Source organism: Channa argus, chromosome 2, assembly GCF_033026475.1.
Source record: "Channa argus isolate prfri chromosome 2, Channa argus male v1.0, whole genome shotgun sequence".
Classification (NCBI taxonomy): domain Eukaryota; kingdom Metazoa; phylum Chordata; class Actinopteri; order Anabantiformes; family Channidae; genus Channa; species Channa argus.
The window spans coordinates 7096816-7110435 of NC_090198.1; the positions used below are offsets into that span (position 1 = coordinate 7096816).

The 13620-nt window shown below is 39.3% G+C and overlaps 2 protein-coding genes across 3 annotated transcripts; one reads left to right on the forward strand and one right to left on the reverse strand.

Moving 5' to 3' along the window:
- Window positions 1-1575: 1575 nt before the first annotated feature.
- Window positions 1576-4428, reverse strand: mrps11 (mitochondrial ribosomal protein S11). The gene is made up of 6 exons (XM_067495060.1): window positions 4247-4428; window positions 4008-4112; window positions 3780-3878; window positions 3102-3231; window positions 2175-2240; window positions 1576-1749 (listed from the first exon to the last, which is right to left on the reverse strand). Exons 1-6 carry the CDS (start codon window positions 4333-4335, stop codon window positions 1642-1644), a joined length of 597 nt encoding a protein of 198 aa, XP_067351161.1. The 5' UTR covers window positions 4336-4428; the 3' UTR covers window positions 1576-1641.
- Window positions 4429-4735: 307 nt separating this feature from the next.
- On the forward strand, window positions 4736-10763 carry mrpl46 (mitochondrial ribosomal protein L46). 2 transcript variants are annotated; one of them, XM_067495059.1, is made up of 4 exons: window positions 4736-5190; window positions 6722-6923; window positions 7335-7505; window positions 10376-10763. In XM_067495059.1, exons 1-4 carry the CDS (start codon window positions 4930-4932, stop codon window positions 10618-10620), a joined length of 879 nt encoding a protein of 292 aa, XP_067351160.1. In that variant the 5' UTR covers window positions 4736-4929; the 3' UTR covers window positions 10621-10763. The 2 variants fall into 2 exon arrangements, with proteins under 2 accessions (XP_067351160.1, XP_067351159.1); XM_067495058.1 differs by having other exon boundaries at window positions 4745-5190; window positions 10373-10763.
- The last annotated feature ends 2857 nt before the right edge of the window (window positions 10764-13620 follow it).

Here is a 13620-nt window from a genome sequence, read left to right on the forward strand (position 1 = left end):
ACCAGTCTGCATGGAGAGTGTCAATTTTTTTTTTTTTTTTTTTTGTCTATAACCTATTTGATTGGGAAATAATGGTTTCTCAGTCCCAGAGGAGAGCAGCAGTGACAGTTTTGTTTGGGGAGATCTCTTAAGCACAAAGCCGCAGTATCTTTCCGTTTGTATATTGCAGAAAGCATGAATATACAAAGCGTCAGCAGAACTTAATGTTTTACAAAAAAAGACTTTTACAGTTTTGCTTATACCGTTGGGTGCAGATGTTTGCATCCCCTTATTTTGGAATGGCAAAAGAATTTATTTTGATCAATATATATTTAATGCACATTGAGCTAGTACGAGTGTTCATCAGAAATTAAAGTTAGTGTTAAGTTTGCATACCTTTACATAGCATTTCAAATTAAGGAGACACAATTTTTGTTATAAAAACTTATATGTAAAATAGAGAATAAAGAATATGTAAAATGTTTAGTGTAAAGTTACCTAATGTTGTAAGAATAACGATAATGAAATTTTAGCTACTTCATGACACGAGACTGCTCAAAATGGGCTAATAGTTCTTTATATATACACTTAAAAACAGACACATTTGCATGTGAGAGTCTAGATCAGTTTGGATTCAGTCCCATTGTTAATGCTGTTAATGTGGTGGTTTGACCCCAACAACGATGGTTTTCGTATCACTGTTGTATAATATGCCGTTATCATCAGACAAGACTTCATATCTGAAAGCCTGCTGGGCAAAAACAGTAATTTTAGCTATATAAAATGTAATCTATAACACAAGGTCCAAAAAGCGGATTGGACAATAATACTTTGTGAAGTGACTGTGTATGGTTCAAAAAAAGTGTTTTTAATTTAAGTGGCAAGAGTGGAAGTCTGCAAAAATACTGTGCATAAAGGTATGTTAGTTCTGATCAGATGGTAGTGGAATCTGTCTCAGACACAAAGATGCTCAACCAGTGGACAGTGGATTTTGGTGCATGTCTGTCTTTTTCCCCTTCTAACGTTATTTATACTTGGGTGATCTATACATGTGAGTGTTTTCTGAAGAACTCTACCCTGAAGTGTGCACGCCAAATGAAACGACACTTGGCTGCCTAATGTAAACTATAAAGAAAGCTTTGTTTATACAAGAAGTTCAATTCGTCTTATCAGTAGTCTTCGTATACTGTATATGATACGAGTGGTCACGTGAGCTCTGAAGTGTAGTAAAGCTCTGACAGGGCCAGTGCTGTTTAACTGCCTCATTGTTTGTTTTTTCCCCAACATGGTCAAACTGTCTCAAACTCTAACAGATCTAGGTTTCAAGGGTTCAATCTCCATGGTTACCAGCTGTACAGTGTTGTTGGCATGAAAGCCAATGTTTTCTCTTCCCACACTGAGCCATCAGTGTGTTTCTGTGCTGTCTGCAAACATCAGTCTACTAATGAACATGAGTGCCTGCAGTGAGACTGAAGGTTTATTCATGTGTCAACATCGCAGCGGAGAACTGAGGCACCAGTTATCTGCTCATTATTCACATTGTCTGAAATTATTTCTAGAAATGAATTATGTAAGTTCAGCTCAGAGCCAGGAAAGTTACACAACAAAACAGTTTTATTAACATATTACAACAACAGCTTTCTCCTGTTTCCGTGGATTGTATTACATCCTTCTGGCTTTGCGTGGGCGGCATCCATTGTGTGGCACGGGGGTGTTATCAGTGATGGATACCACCTCCAGGCCTCCCATCGTCAAGCCTGTGATTGCAGACTTGCACAACAGAGATAAATACATTTATTGACGGAATCTGCTAATGGAGATCAAGAAATCTGTGGCTACTTTAATGACTTTATATTATAATCATTATGAAAAGTCTAATATTAGTTTTTAGTACAAGATGCAACAGGTTTCATTTTTCACTTATCCTGTAATTCTGCTAAATCGCTTTCAAGTTGCTAAGCTCTAATATGTCAGCCAGTAATTTTGGAAAATAAGACCAATATTATAAATCAACTGACAACAATAAACTTGTAAAAGTGTAAAAAAGACAATCGGGGATGAAAATAATCTGTGGTTACATTCTTTGTGAAGGTTGATCAATATCTACAAATATATTCTAATAGACTCACAAGGCAACAGTGCACAGTACAAGCAGTGATATACTCAGCAGTGATACATTTTATTCTTCCACTCACCAGACGTCCAGGACCAAGACCTTTGACCACGACACGAACAAACTTAACTCCTTTTACTGTGGCTTTCTGTTTAGAGAAAACATGCAATTTAAATCATGTGCAGTGTCCGACTTCCCCACCCAGAAAAGTTGGACAAGTTTCTTAGGTAGACTTTAAATATGAAGAAGGGAGCAGTCACTGGACATGTTAGATTAGACTGGGAGTCCAGCTGCCGTTTGTAGAGCTGAAACGGTTAAGCATATTATTGTCAAACCCTTCTTATCCCAGCTTCTCAGTTGTGAGGATTTGCTGTTTTTTGTGTCATGTTAAAGTAAATGTTCTTGAATTGGCATATTTGATCCCTAATATTGTGGTTTTGAAAGCTGTGATTGTCAAGAAAATAATTTCTAGAAGAATAATGAGCAGATGAATATAAAAATGGAAATAACTACTTGCAGCCCTAGATGGCAGTCTGTAGAATCGTTTTTGTCACATTTGCTTGAGCTTTTAATCATTAACAAAAGAAGAGGTATTACACTTTCAGCTGTAGCTGAAACTGCAATGTGTGTAAACAAGTTTAGATCAAATTAGTTTCACTATTTGCAACTACACATAACATGATAGAACTATAATCAAATAATTGCCCCCGTGATTACTGCAAAGGAAATTGTGTGACCTTAAGCCAGCAGTCTTCATAAATCAGTCCACTAAGTCAATGTCCTTAGAGAGAGCAGCTTATTTATACCAAATATCATGTGTTGTTACACAGAGTAGAGCAGAGTAGCAGCATGGGCTGTAAGCTTAGCTAATGCTACTGCCGAAATAACAGACTGCACTCTAACACAATCATGTGCTTTGTTAAAGTAGTGTCCTTGAGCAAGACACTGAACCTCTGACCTGCTGCCTCATAGTACTTCAGGAGTATCACAGTAAGATGAGAGAACTTACTGCAGCAGCAGAGATGCCTGCAGTCTGAGCAGCAATGGGTGTTGACTTCTTGATGTTCTTGAATCCCTCTGTTCCGCAGGACGTCCTGACCATTGACTGTCCTGTGTTGTCTGTCAGCTGGATGTGTGTGCTGACACAGGATAGGACAGTTTTAAAAACATTGACTCACAGCTGACATGGTTCATTTTTTTTAAATAGTCATAAGGATGTATTTCATACACGATCAGGTATATGTTCCCCATGGCTAGTTTGGCTATGTCACATACACCAGTATTTCTTCCCACTACTGTGGTGTTACTCAATTCAACACTCACTACATTTAAAAAAAAAACATCTGACATTTTAATTATACCAGGGTCTGTTTAGTCTGTTTTTCTCTGAACCAATAAGTCATTCAACAGTTTGTTTTCTTTTGGACTCTGCAAATGGTTTTGCTAGTCTGACTCAAGGGTTGGAAATTACACATTTGTCATGCATACCTATACATTATGAGGGACACATTTATTTTAGTAATCCTCTGGCACCCAATTTTTAGATGCTTACTATTAGATACCTCTTAGAAATAAGGATAAAATGCTAATGTTTCTATACAGAGTGAGCTTTATTTGGGCTTACCTTAACAATTCAAAATACAATATAAAAATAACTTTAAATAGTCAAATCTGCAGTTTCACTTACTTGTTGTATGTGGCTTTAATGTGAACGATTGGTAACTCCTCAAACTTTTTTCCGCCCCACCTCAGCGAACTGTCTGTACCAGGCAGTGGGGGATAATGGCTGAAGGATTAAACATAAATACGTCATCGACATTATTTTTGTGCAGTGACTTGAGCCTCTCATTTCCAAGTAAACGGAATGAAAGACATTACACGCATAAAGGGCAGAGGTAGCAACATTTTGTCTGACCTGAAGTCTCTGGAGGTTTTCTTGGAGTCTGTGGCGGATGCTGCGCTCTGCTGAAGATTGACAGCACTGCTACACAACGTTCGCTGCAGCCCACTGCTGCCACATCTGTTAAACAATTCACATCTTTATAAACCAATGTAACACGAATCTTAACTACATTATCACGTGTTACGGTTTAAGTCACGATTTAGTTTAAGCTGTCAGCTAACCAGGACGCTAGTGAACCATCAAACACTTACAGAGAGCTTCCATGTGTATTAAGGGAAACAGCAAATTGTCGACAAACGTTGCTCACAGAAGTAGCTAATACACAACTGAACTTATACATGTTTTATTTACGAAACAAATTAGCTATCAGACTATATGCTATCTTACACACAACAAACGTGACATTGAAGGAACTGCAAATTTAGACTACACTAATAGTTAGTTTTTATGAGGGGTGCAAATGACATTACAACAATGTTATTGCAAACATCACATAAAATAGCGAATAAATAAGCTGTTTCAACTATTAAAACATTAAATATGCATATTTTTATATTTTGTGCATATATTGCTATAATGCTATATTTTCGTTTTCGCTTAGTACATTAATGTCATCGTCCCCCATTTCACCCGAATAGACCATTCCGTTGTTCTGCACAGAATTGTGGGTAAAAGTAGTATAATGCTGCATTCAAGTAAATCCATATAAACATGGTACATAGTGGAAAAGTGCTCAAAGCCCGCAAAGTAATTGTTTGACATGGTGCTTCATGCCCAAATAAATCAAGATAGAGCGTTTTATATTGTGTAATTATAATAATGTGTTGTATCCTCATGTCATAAATTGCAAAACCCGTGGTTTAAAAAACGTTTTTCAGTTCCCCCTGCGAGCGTCACAATGTTTTTGCACATGCATTGAACGTGTTAGAAGAAGATGGCTGCCCCGTGTACGAGGATGGCGAGTAGGCCTTTTTTAAAGTTTATGTCTTGTTTTAGCAGGACAGCGCTAGGAAACACCGGGGTTTGTAAGTTTTCCAGCACATCTGTTTATCGGGTTACTTCACAAGCCAAAAGCGTGACGGAAAAGGCGCCTTCTCCGTGGACTTTGATGGCAGCGGTGTGCTTACAGAGGCTGCCGGTCATTTCAGCGGACTTAAACCCCATTGAGCAGCAGTTCAGACACATGCTGCAGCAGGTGCGTTTGTTTGGAAAAAGCTGACAACAAGCCCGTAAACAGCAATAAAACAGTTTTATTAGCTGTGTCGTTCATAGATGAGAATTCACAGGAAACATGTCTCATCCTGGTGTTACAAAAACATCTGTGATAAAAACCCAACAAAATGTTGTTGGAGAGCAAAGGGTTGATTCTTTACCTACTTAGCTATATTAAATTTATCAGAAGACAATAGTTTGTCACTTTGTCATTAAATATCTTAGTGTCAAGTCACCATTTTGAGAACACAAAGACCATACAGGTGACCCCAACAGAGACATATACAGCCATTTATCCAACCTTGTCCTTTACTGTAGGTCACAGGCGTGTTCTCCTTTTTTTTTCTTGGTTGTAAGCCTGGATGAAAACTGGAAACTGCTGAGGGCATCAACCCACCCAAAGGTCTTCAAAAGCCCCAGTTTACATTGTATTTTTGTCCACGTACTTTGATTAATTTCACTCTCAATCTGTCACAAACTCGCTTTACTAAAGAATTATCTTAACTATGATGATTATCTGGTATCCCTGTTGTGGACCTGGGTGTGGTACATGTACCCTTGTGTAAAACTGACCAGAAAATTAAATTAAAATCAATTTACTTTAACGTAATTTTTTTTTTTTTTTGGTCTGAGGTAATTAACACAAGGTCAAAGTAGTATTACTCTACTTTAGGAGAACTGTAAAGCAGCAACCAGCAAGTTAATACATCTGACATTATTTTGTTAAATAGTTGAATGACTGTTCAGTGAATACAATTATATAAAATAGGGGAAATCCTGTTTTTTTTTTTTTTTTTTACCGCATCCCAAGTTAACACAAAGATCTTTTAAAACCAAATGCAAAAATATGAACCAGTAAGTTGTTGTACTTTTTGCTTACAAAGTTGCCAAATACTATTCTCTCCACTGTCCTGATAATTCAACTAATTATTTAAACTTATTATTTATTTATTTCAGCTCTAGAGTACTGCTTAAGTTGTGGGTGCCAGGGAAAATATTTATGAAACTGCAATGCACATTTGAGTACCAGTGGCTAGACAGAATTTTTTTGTTTTTTGCTTTATAAGTCATAGATTATGATTCAAATCTATCCAATACTTATCTGAGGGTTGGTAACCAGCTAACATCCGTCAAGAGTACAACCTGGACAGGTTTCCAGGTAATCACAGGGCATCTGATTTCTGAAGAGGCCATTTAACTAGGAATGCAGCTTAAGTTTTCAGTGTATGATTAATGTTGGCCAGTTTGAAATATAACACAATTTGTATAATAATTAGGGTGCAACTTCTAATCTCTATGTTCGGACTACTAAAGGTCTGAAACTGGGTAGATAAGAATGTATAGGTCTAAAATGCGTCAGAGCCAGGCACCAGGCCGTGATGTTTGTGAAGCACTGAAGAAGATGGTAATCACCGATAAAGAAGTTGATATAAGCCATTTTACCCAGCAACAATTTCCTTATTACCATACTGGTATAAAGTTTAAGATGGAGACCTGGCCTCACTTGTTTTCAGATAGAGCTGGAGAAAAGCCTGCTGTCAGAACATGAGCTGCGGCTGCTGGAGGATGCTGAAAGAATGAGCCGTAAGCAAGCAGATGACTATGATTCTGATGAAGACGACGACCGTAGGGGCCAAGAGATTGTGTTGGCTCAGGATCTCGAGGACTCCTGGGAGCAAAAGCTGAATAGCTTTCAGCCAGCATCTAGGGTCAGAGGTCAGTTAAGAATATAGATATAAACATATACACAGTGTACAAAACTAATATAAATGGGCCTGATTAAATACTGTATGTGTAGAGGTATGTGTGTGTGTGATCTATTCAAGTTCAGTTTTTTGCTGTGTTCCTTTCAAAAACAGAATGGGAGAGTAAATTAGATCATCTGAAGGCGTCTCACACACCCAAGTTTAAAGTAAATAACACATGAGGAAAAGGACTTGTATTATTTTCAGCATGGGATTGTAATGTGTTTTTGACATTCAGAAAATCTATTCACTCCAGTACTCCCAATTTGCATTTTACTCCCTGTGACATTTCAATAGTTTGTGTACATTTTGCTCGACAGTCACAGCGAGGCGTAGCTGTTGTGAAGCAGCTGACGGCTCTGTCTCCCTGTCTGTTGTTTAGCTGATGTAGATAAGGACGTGACATCAGTGGAGCGCTGCCTGGCAGATTCTCTGGTTCTTCTGTCTCAGCAGCAGGTTGGCAGCGAGAAGCTGTGGCTGCTGCCTCAGACTCAGTGGCAGGAAGGGGAGACGCTGCGACAAACAGCCGAGAGAGCCCTCGCCTCTCTCCCAGGTAACATGAACCCAGGGGTTTTAAAGACTTATATAGGTCATGTTTAAATGAAGCTGCTGATATCTTCAGTGTGCTGTGTTTATGCCCCTGAAATTACAATTATTAAGTGTGTCCATATGAATAATTTTGGATTATGGCGCACTGAATCTCCAGGGAAACTAGATTTATTTTCTGTTCTTCTAGTGTTTAGTGAAGCTCCTCCATCATAAACTAACTTTTTAAATAGAACAAAATCGACATACCACTACAAATATGCACATACAAACAAACAAAACTTGATTTTGTATTAAAACATGAAAAATCATCTGTGTAAATACATAGTTACAATCACCCACACCTACAAATGATAGGAAGTCAAGGTTGTAGTTTAATAGAATGTTTTATTGATATTCCTTCAAACCAAAGCCCAGGGTTACTGTAGTCTTCATACCATTTTGTGTCAAAGCCACATTGTTAAAGCACCATTTGGGAATTAGGGTAACAGTAGCACAGGTCTCAAAATCAATCCGCCCGGAGCGTCAAATACTGAAGCTGTGTCAAAGCCGTTGCTCTCTCATAGGCATAGACAAGGTACCCTTTCGCGTAAGTATGTGACCACAGGGTTTGACCTTGTCCGTTTTGTTAGAAGGACGAGGCTCACTCAAATATCTTTAGAAGGAAATATCTCACCCTGCTCTTCTGTGAGTGTGTATGTCACAGGGGGGAAAAGTGACATACATTTAATGGAGAGACTTGTAATCCAAGCTACAGTATGTCACTTTTTAGAACGTTTTTTTTAGTAGACATGCATTTAATAATTTATCCCTACGGATTTCTGGTACGTTTAGTTGGACTTTTTTGTGGTGTGAGCAGTTCCAGTTTCCCACATGACTGTTTTAATGTAGTATTTTTACATATTTTGGCTATAATTATAATCTAGAGTCAGCTGGGATCTAAAAGCAAACTTTGATGGAGACAGTCATGGCTGATTGACTAACCCATACAGTCTGAGCAAAGAAGTCACAGGTTCTGGGTCGATTAAAACACATCATTCACGATTAATATGAATTGCACACTGTCTGCCCAGCTTAATGTCCTCTGGCTCTGGTGAAAGATTTTCTAATGGCTTTAAAAAAAAATTACCACTGATGATGTCATAGTCTTGAGACTTAATATTTTTGACAGGAAACCTGCATTATGAGCTGAGAGCATGTAGTTCCAAAGATGAGGACATTTAACACACCGCGAGTGTCTAATAAAATATGCCACCGAGTTGCATCATGGGAATTGTATGATCCAGCCTGTTCAAAGCTTGACTGAACAGGATATTCAGGCTTAGGCATATTTTGACTTCTTGTGATCAAATTGTTTTAGTCCATCTCTCAAATGTTTCCGAACTTTATGCAAGTGCAATAATCATCTGTTCTGTAAAATTACTTTTGCAAGACAAACTGATTCTTTAAATCTATTTAAAAATCTAGTGATCTTTAAGCTTTCTACACTCAGCAAACAAACAAAATCCTTAGCTCCATAGGCCTGAGTAATGTAAAGGTAAAGTGCTTTATTTGTCATTATACATATGATATGGAATTCAGATGGTCAGATGGAGGGTTGGTCCTGAGCTGCTGCGACTGAGCACGCCTCCACGATGGGCCGATCTGGCCTGATCCCTAACGCACAAAGTTTTTAGCAGGCCTTTAGGCTACAGTCCAAACCCAGGCTTAAGAGGGTCTGTTTACAGCCTGTAAGGCCAAACACAGGGTAGGTGTTTGCTCACGGCTGTATTTAAAGCACTGCTGTCAGTGCATAATAATAACTCTAGTTGACTCATAAATATAGCAATAATGTGATCTGCTCAGAACTTTTCTTACCTGGATTTTGGCACCTGATCAGATTGGAAATGTTGTTCATAGCGATTTACACAAATTAATCAGGGAGACAATGTGCTATCCATATCCTAAATATCAACTGCTACAGGATGCGTGTTTTGTCACCGTGCTCCATTTGCTGCATTCTTACTGTAACTACATTCTAATCTCTTTTGCTTTAATGGCCCAGTTTTCTGCTAAGGATCATTAAAGTTTGATGTGATCTAATCTAAAATAGCTCTGTGGTAATTAAAGTACAGTCGTCTGTATTATCCACAACAAGAGTGTCAAACCCACTTCCAACCCGCAGCTCCTTTGCATCGTCTTTTTCCAGTAGCTGCTTTCTAGCTGCTATCTCCACCTAGACCTCCACAGATGTACGTTCATCGATCAGCTGCTGATAATTTGACGGCAAAGGTGCAGATCATAGATGGCAAACATTTTATCCAGTGACCCTAACAAGTGGTATTTTACATTAGCTGTAAAACTGTGACTGATTCTTTATATTTTTCTTTTTCCAAGTAACTCCTAGTTACAGTCTCACAACATTGCACATAAGCTGTTAATGTGCCAGCTCCATCAATCACTTCCCATTAAGAGTTTCCACTTGACATCAACGTGTGCCATTTGGTGACTTACTGTAGCAGGAGTTAATCCATTTTTAATATAGCTGGACTGAGTGGGAATTGAATCTCTATCATGGCCGTGTTACTCTGCATGTTGAGACAGCTGGGACCATGGGATGTAGATAAAATGAGATTAGATTAAAACTTAATTGAAAGTTTGATTGAAATCGAAAGTGTGTTGTTGCGACAGCAGAGAATGAGAAACAGAGTATTAGGGTAATGTAACACTTAATTAAAGCAGTCAAACACTAATAATTCCAGAGGAATAGTACAACGAAAACACAGTCTCAGCATCGTACGAACTGTACCACTGCTTAAAGGGTATAAACATCTGCACTTGAGCTCACCTTTTGTCTTTAGCTCCATTAACTTAAAGCTTGATCTCTTCCTGCAGCAGCTGGGTTCAAGGCAACTTTCCTCGGCAACGCCCCCTGCGGAGTGTACAAGTACAAACTGCCCAAAGCCAGTCAGACGGAGAGCTCTGTGGGAATGAAGGTGTTCTTCTTCAAAGCCATTCTTTCAGACAGAAGCCCCGCTGCAGCTCCAGACTCTTCTTTTGTGTGGGTGAAGAAAACTGAACTGCAGCAATACCTGAAACCAGCGTACGTGATGAAGGTAGACCGCTTTATCCTCGACTTGTGAAGCCTAAATCATTGGAGGGTCACTGATTTACAGAACAATACATTTGAGTCCCAGAAAGTTATCACTTATCTGCTGTATCATAAAATGTTCTTACACCCAATATGTGTATTTCAATGTTTAAATAAATTCCATTGTTTTATAAAGATATTGTGCGCATCAAATTATGACACTGATAAAAATTCCAAGAAATCCTCAAGAATATATCTGAACTTTGGGTTCAAAAGTGAGTGGAATATAAAAACCCAGAAGACCCGTGGAGGCCGGCTTTTGGCTGACTGAGGACAAGCTTTTTAGGTTGACATGATTGTAGTCGATGTTTGATAAGACAAAAACACTGCAGTTATCACTGCAAATGAGTGGAAAGTAGAATTTATTAAAGTTTAGATTTATTATACAAAGCTCCACCTTTTACTGAGAATTTTGACTTAGAAGTCAAGTATTTTCTGGGTGTGTGTGTGGGGGTGGGGTGGGGGGTTACATTCCTGTCGTGTTTCTCCTGAAGCTTTCAGTCAGTTTAGTGGGTGTTTTTCTATGAAAGAAAAAAAAAAGAAAATGAGTTTAAACAATTATGCAACAACTTTTAGGTGTCTTGCTTTTATTTGATTTTTTTTTTTTTTTTTTGGAGCTGCAGAAGTCACAGATTACCCATCTAGCACTGACAAAAACAAACACCAAATGTTTTGAGTGCACACTTGATGTTGAACTGTGTGGGCCTGGGAGGGCTGCTGGAGGTGAACTGTTGAGCCTCAGTAGCAGCAGGCAGGGTCTTGTCTAACAGTAGGTGGCAGTATTTGCACACCAGCCATAGATAAGCACGGTGAAAAGCTGTGTAATTATGTGTGTGTGTGTGAGAGAGAGAGACCTCAGAGGGGGACTGCAGAGAGAGCTTTTCTGATCAACTTGGCTTCCTCTTACTCATACTGAAAATATCCATCATAGCAGGTTAATGTTCCTTTGGAATAGCTACGATAATTTGTCTTAGGTAAGAGCATTCTTATGTTCCCGACCCATTCTGCCTGCGATCAGCCTGTTCTTTCTATTTGTGTCTGCTGGGACAAGGATTTATTAATGTTGTAGACATTGGCATCAGAATTTTCCATCTTTATTTTCAGGGTTTGTTGAAAGCCCACAGCCTGAGCTGTTTTTGAAATTGGCTGAGTGCAATAAAGCCTTGCTCTGTCAGTTGAGATGTGAGATATGAAGGTCAGGGCAAGCTGATAAAGGCCATTTCTAACTGTCGGAGCATTTGGTTTGCACACAGAACAAGAGCTAACTGCTCTGTCTGCTGACAATGGTGTTCTGTTACCCTCAGTTCACTTCTGGTGCCTGACGTCAAATCAAGGTGTGATCACAGGTAGAAAAATAGCATCACTCGGGGTTTTTGTCTCAAAGGGGGCAAATGAAGGGCCTTCCAGGCTAGAGGAATTGGCTGTGGATCAAAAGGTTGCCGGTATAAATCCTGAAACCATACGTAATCTCTTAAGAAACTCTAAGAAACTATCGTCAAAAAGCTCTTGAGCACGACACCAAAGCGCCGCCTACTTCTGTGGTGTTGCACAGCAGAAAACAAAAAAACAGGCTGATGGTTCGGCAGCTTATGGTGATACGCAGGAGAGATAAATGTTAAAGGGCCACTTGACTCAGTGTTGGTAATTTTTCTCCTCTAGAGGAGATTTGTCAAACTAACCCCTGATGTTGCCATTAAAAGGTACCTAGAAAATGATAATAACTTGCATTATGGGAAATGTGGGAATAAAAATCGGGATATTTCAGGTCGCTTTGATGGGAAATGGCCGCTGATATAGCACCTTTATCCAAAGTGCTTCAGCGTCTTACCCAAGGAGACTTCAACACCGTCCCCGCTTTGATTTTGACCGTTCGACCCCAGGAGTAGTCTTTAAAAGGCTTCTTTATCCAAACCTTATTAAGATGTTCTCCAACTGGCCAGCCAGCAAAATAATACATTCAGGTGGGAGACTTTTAGTCTTAACATTTTTATTCACTACCATGGGGCAAGTTTCAGAAATACTACGCTGGCCATATTCCACCTCAGCTGACTCTTATGTTCTCGACTTTCACTCTGCACTTCGCTGATTACAAACAAACCTTTTTAGTTAAATTTGTCTTCGAGAACAGTCTGATATAACCCCGACGACATCAACATGATATCACCAGGGTTACTTTTGGAAGATCCGAAGCGAATCCACAGTTCCTGTGTGAAATCGTCTTGTTTTCTCTAAATGCAAACGCAAGATTCCCTTAACAGGCAAAAGCTACAGGATACAGTAGAATATCATTTCATTCCAGTGAAGTGTATTATCTCCTCTTTGACCACAGACTGGTTCAATACCTTTTTCATCCAATTAGATAGCAGCACATGATAGAGAAATGTCAAAGAAAAGGTCTTGTAGTTTTTTTTCCACTAGTAAGAGTAAAGCAGAGACGGTAAACGCCAGGTTGCGGCTCAAAGCTGCCTGATGGCTGCTTTGGTACCTTTGCTGCAGCTTTGGAAACGGTTGCACGTAGAGCAGAAGATGTTACTACTGCCGCCACACTGTCACATTCACGCTGGCCTCCTTCTCACTGAGTATTTCAAACTGATTTTAAAGCAGCCACTGAAACGTTTTTTTTTTTTTTTTAACCTTATTCTTGTAGTCCTTTGAAGTTCAGTGCACAGAGTGAGGCACTGCCAGGCTGAGGGGCTCAGCTCCATCGGGGTGACCTGTGCTAATAATAGTGCACTCACTTATGGCAATGTCAGGCACTATCAGGGGGTAAAAGCCTCCACCAAATAATACTTTGTATGTCTTCTTCACTGACACTGCTGGTGGATGGATCGGCCTGTTCTTACATGTATACTGCATAACAACTCTTACATAAAAATGTGTGAACATGTACCATACAGATCGCATCCACACACTTGGGCAGCAGCTTGGCGAGGCTGTGAAAATGGGCTCGGAGCGCACAGTCAAACTTCTCCACTCTGACCTGACAACCTTT

Excerpts from the sequence above, each read along its gene's own strand:
- mrps11 (XM_067495060.1), bottom strand. The coding sequence starts at position 4,335 with ATGTATAAGTTCAGTTGTGTATTAGCTACTTCTGTGAGCAACGTTTGT. Across the intron at positions 3,879-4,007 it reads AAAACCTCCAGAGACTTCAG|CCATTATCCCCCACTGCCTG; the intron begins GTCAGACAAAAT and ends TTAATCCTTCAG. Across the intron at positions 2,241-3,101 it reads CAGGCATCTCTGCTGCTGCA|AAAGCCACAGTAAAAGGAGT; the intron begins GTAAGTTCTCTC and ends TTCTCTAAACAG.
- mrpl46 (XM_067495058.1), top strand. The coding sequence starts at position 4,930 with ATGGCTGCCCCGTGTACGAGGATGGCGAGTAGGCCTTTTTTAAAGTTT. Across the intron at positions 6,924-7,334 it reads GCCAGCATCTAGGGTCAGAG|CTGATGTAGATAAGGACGTG; the intron begins GTCAGTTAAGAA and ends TCTGTTGTTTAG. Across the intron at positions 7,506-10,372 it reads AGCCCTCGCCTCTCTCCCAG|CAGCTGGGTTCAAGGCAACT; the intron begins GTAACATGAACC and ends CTCTTCCTGCAG.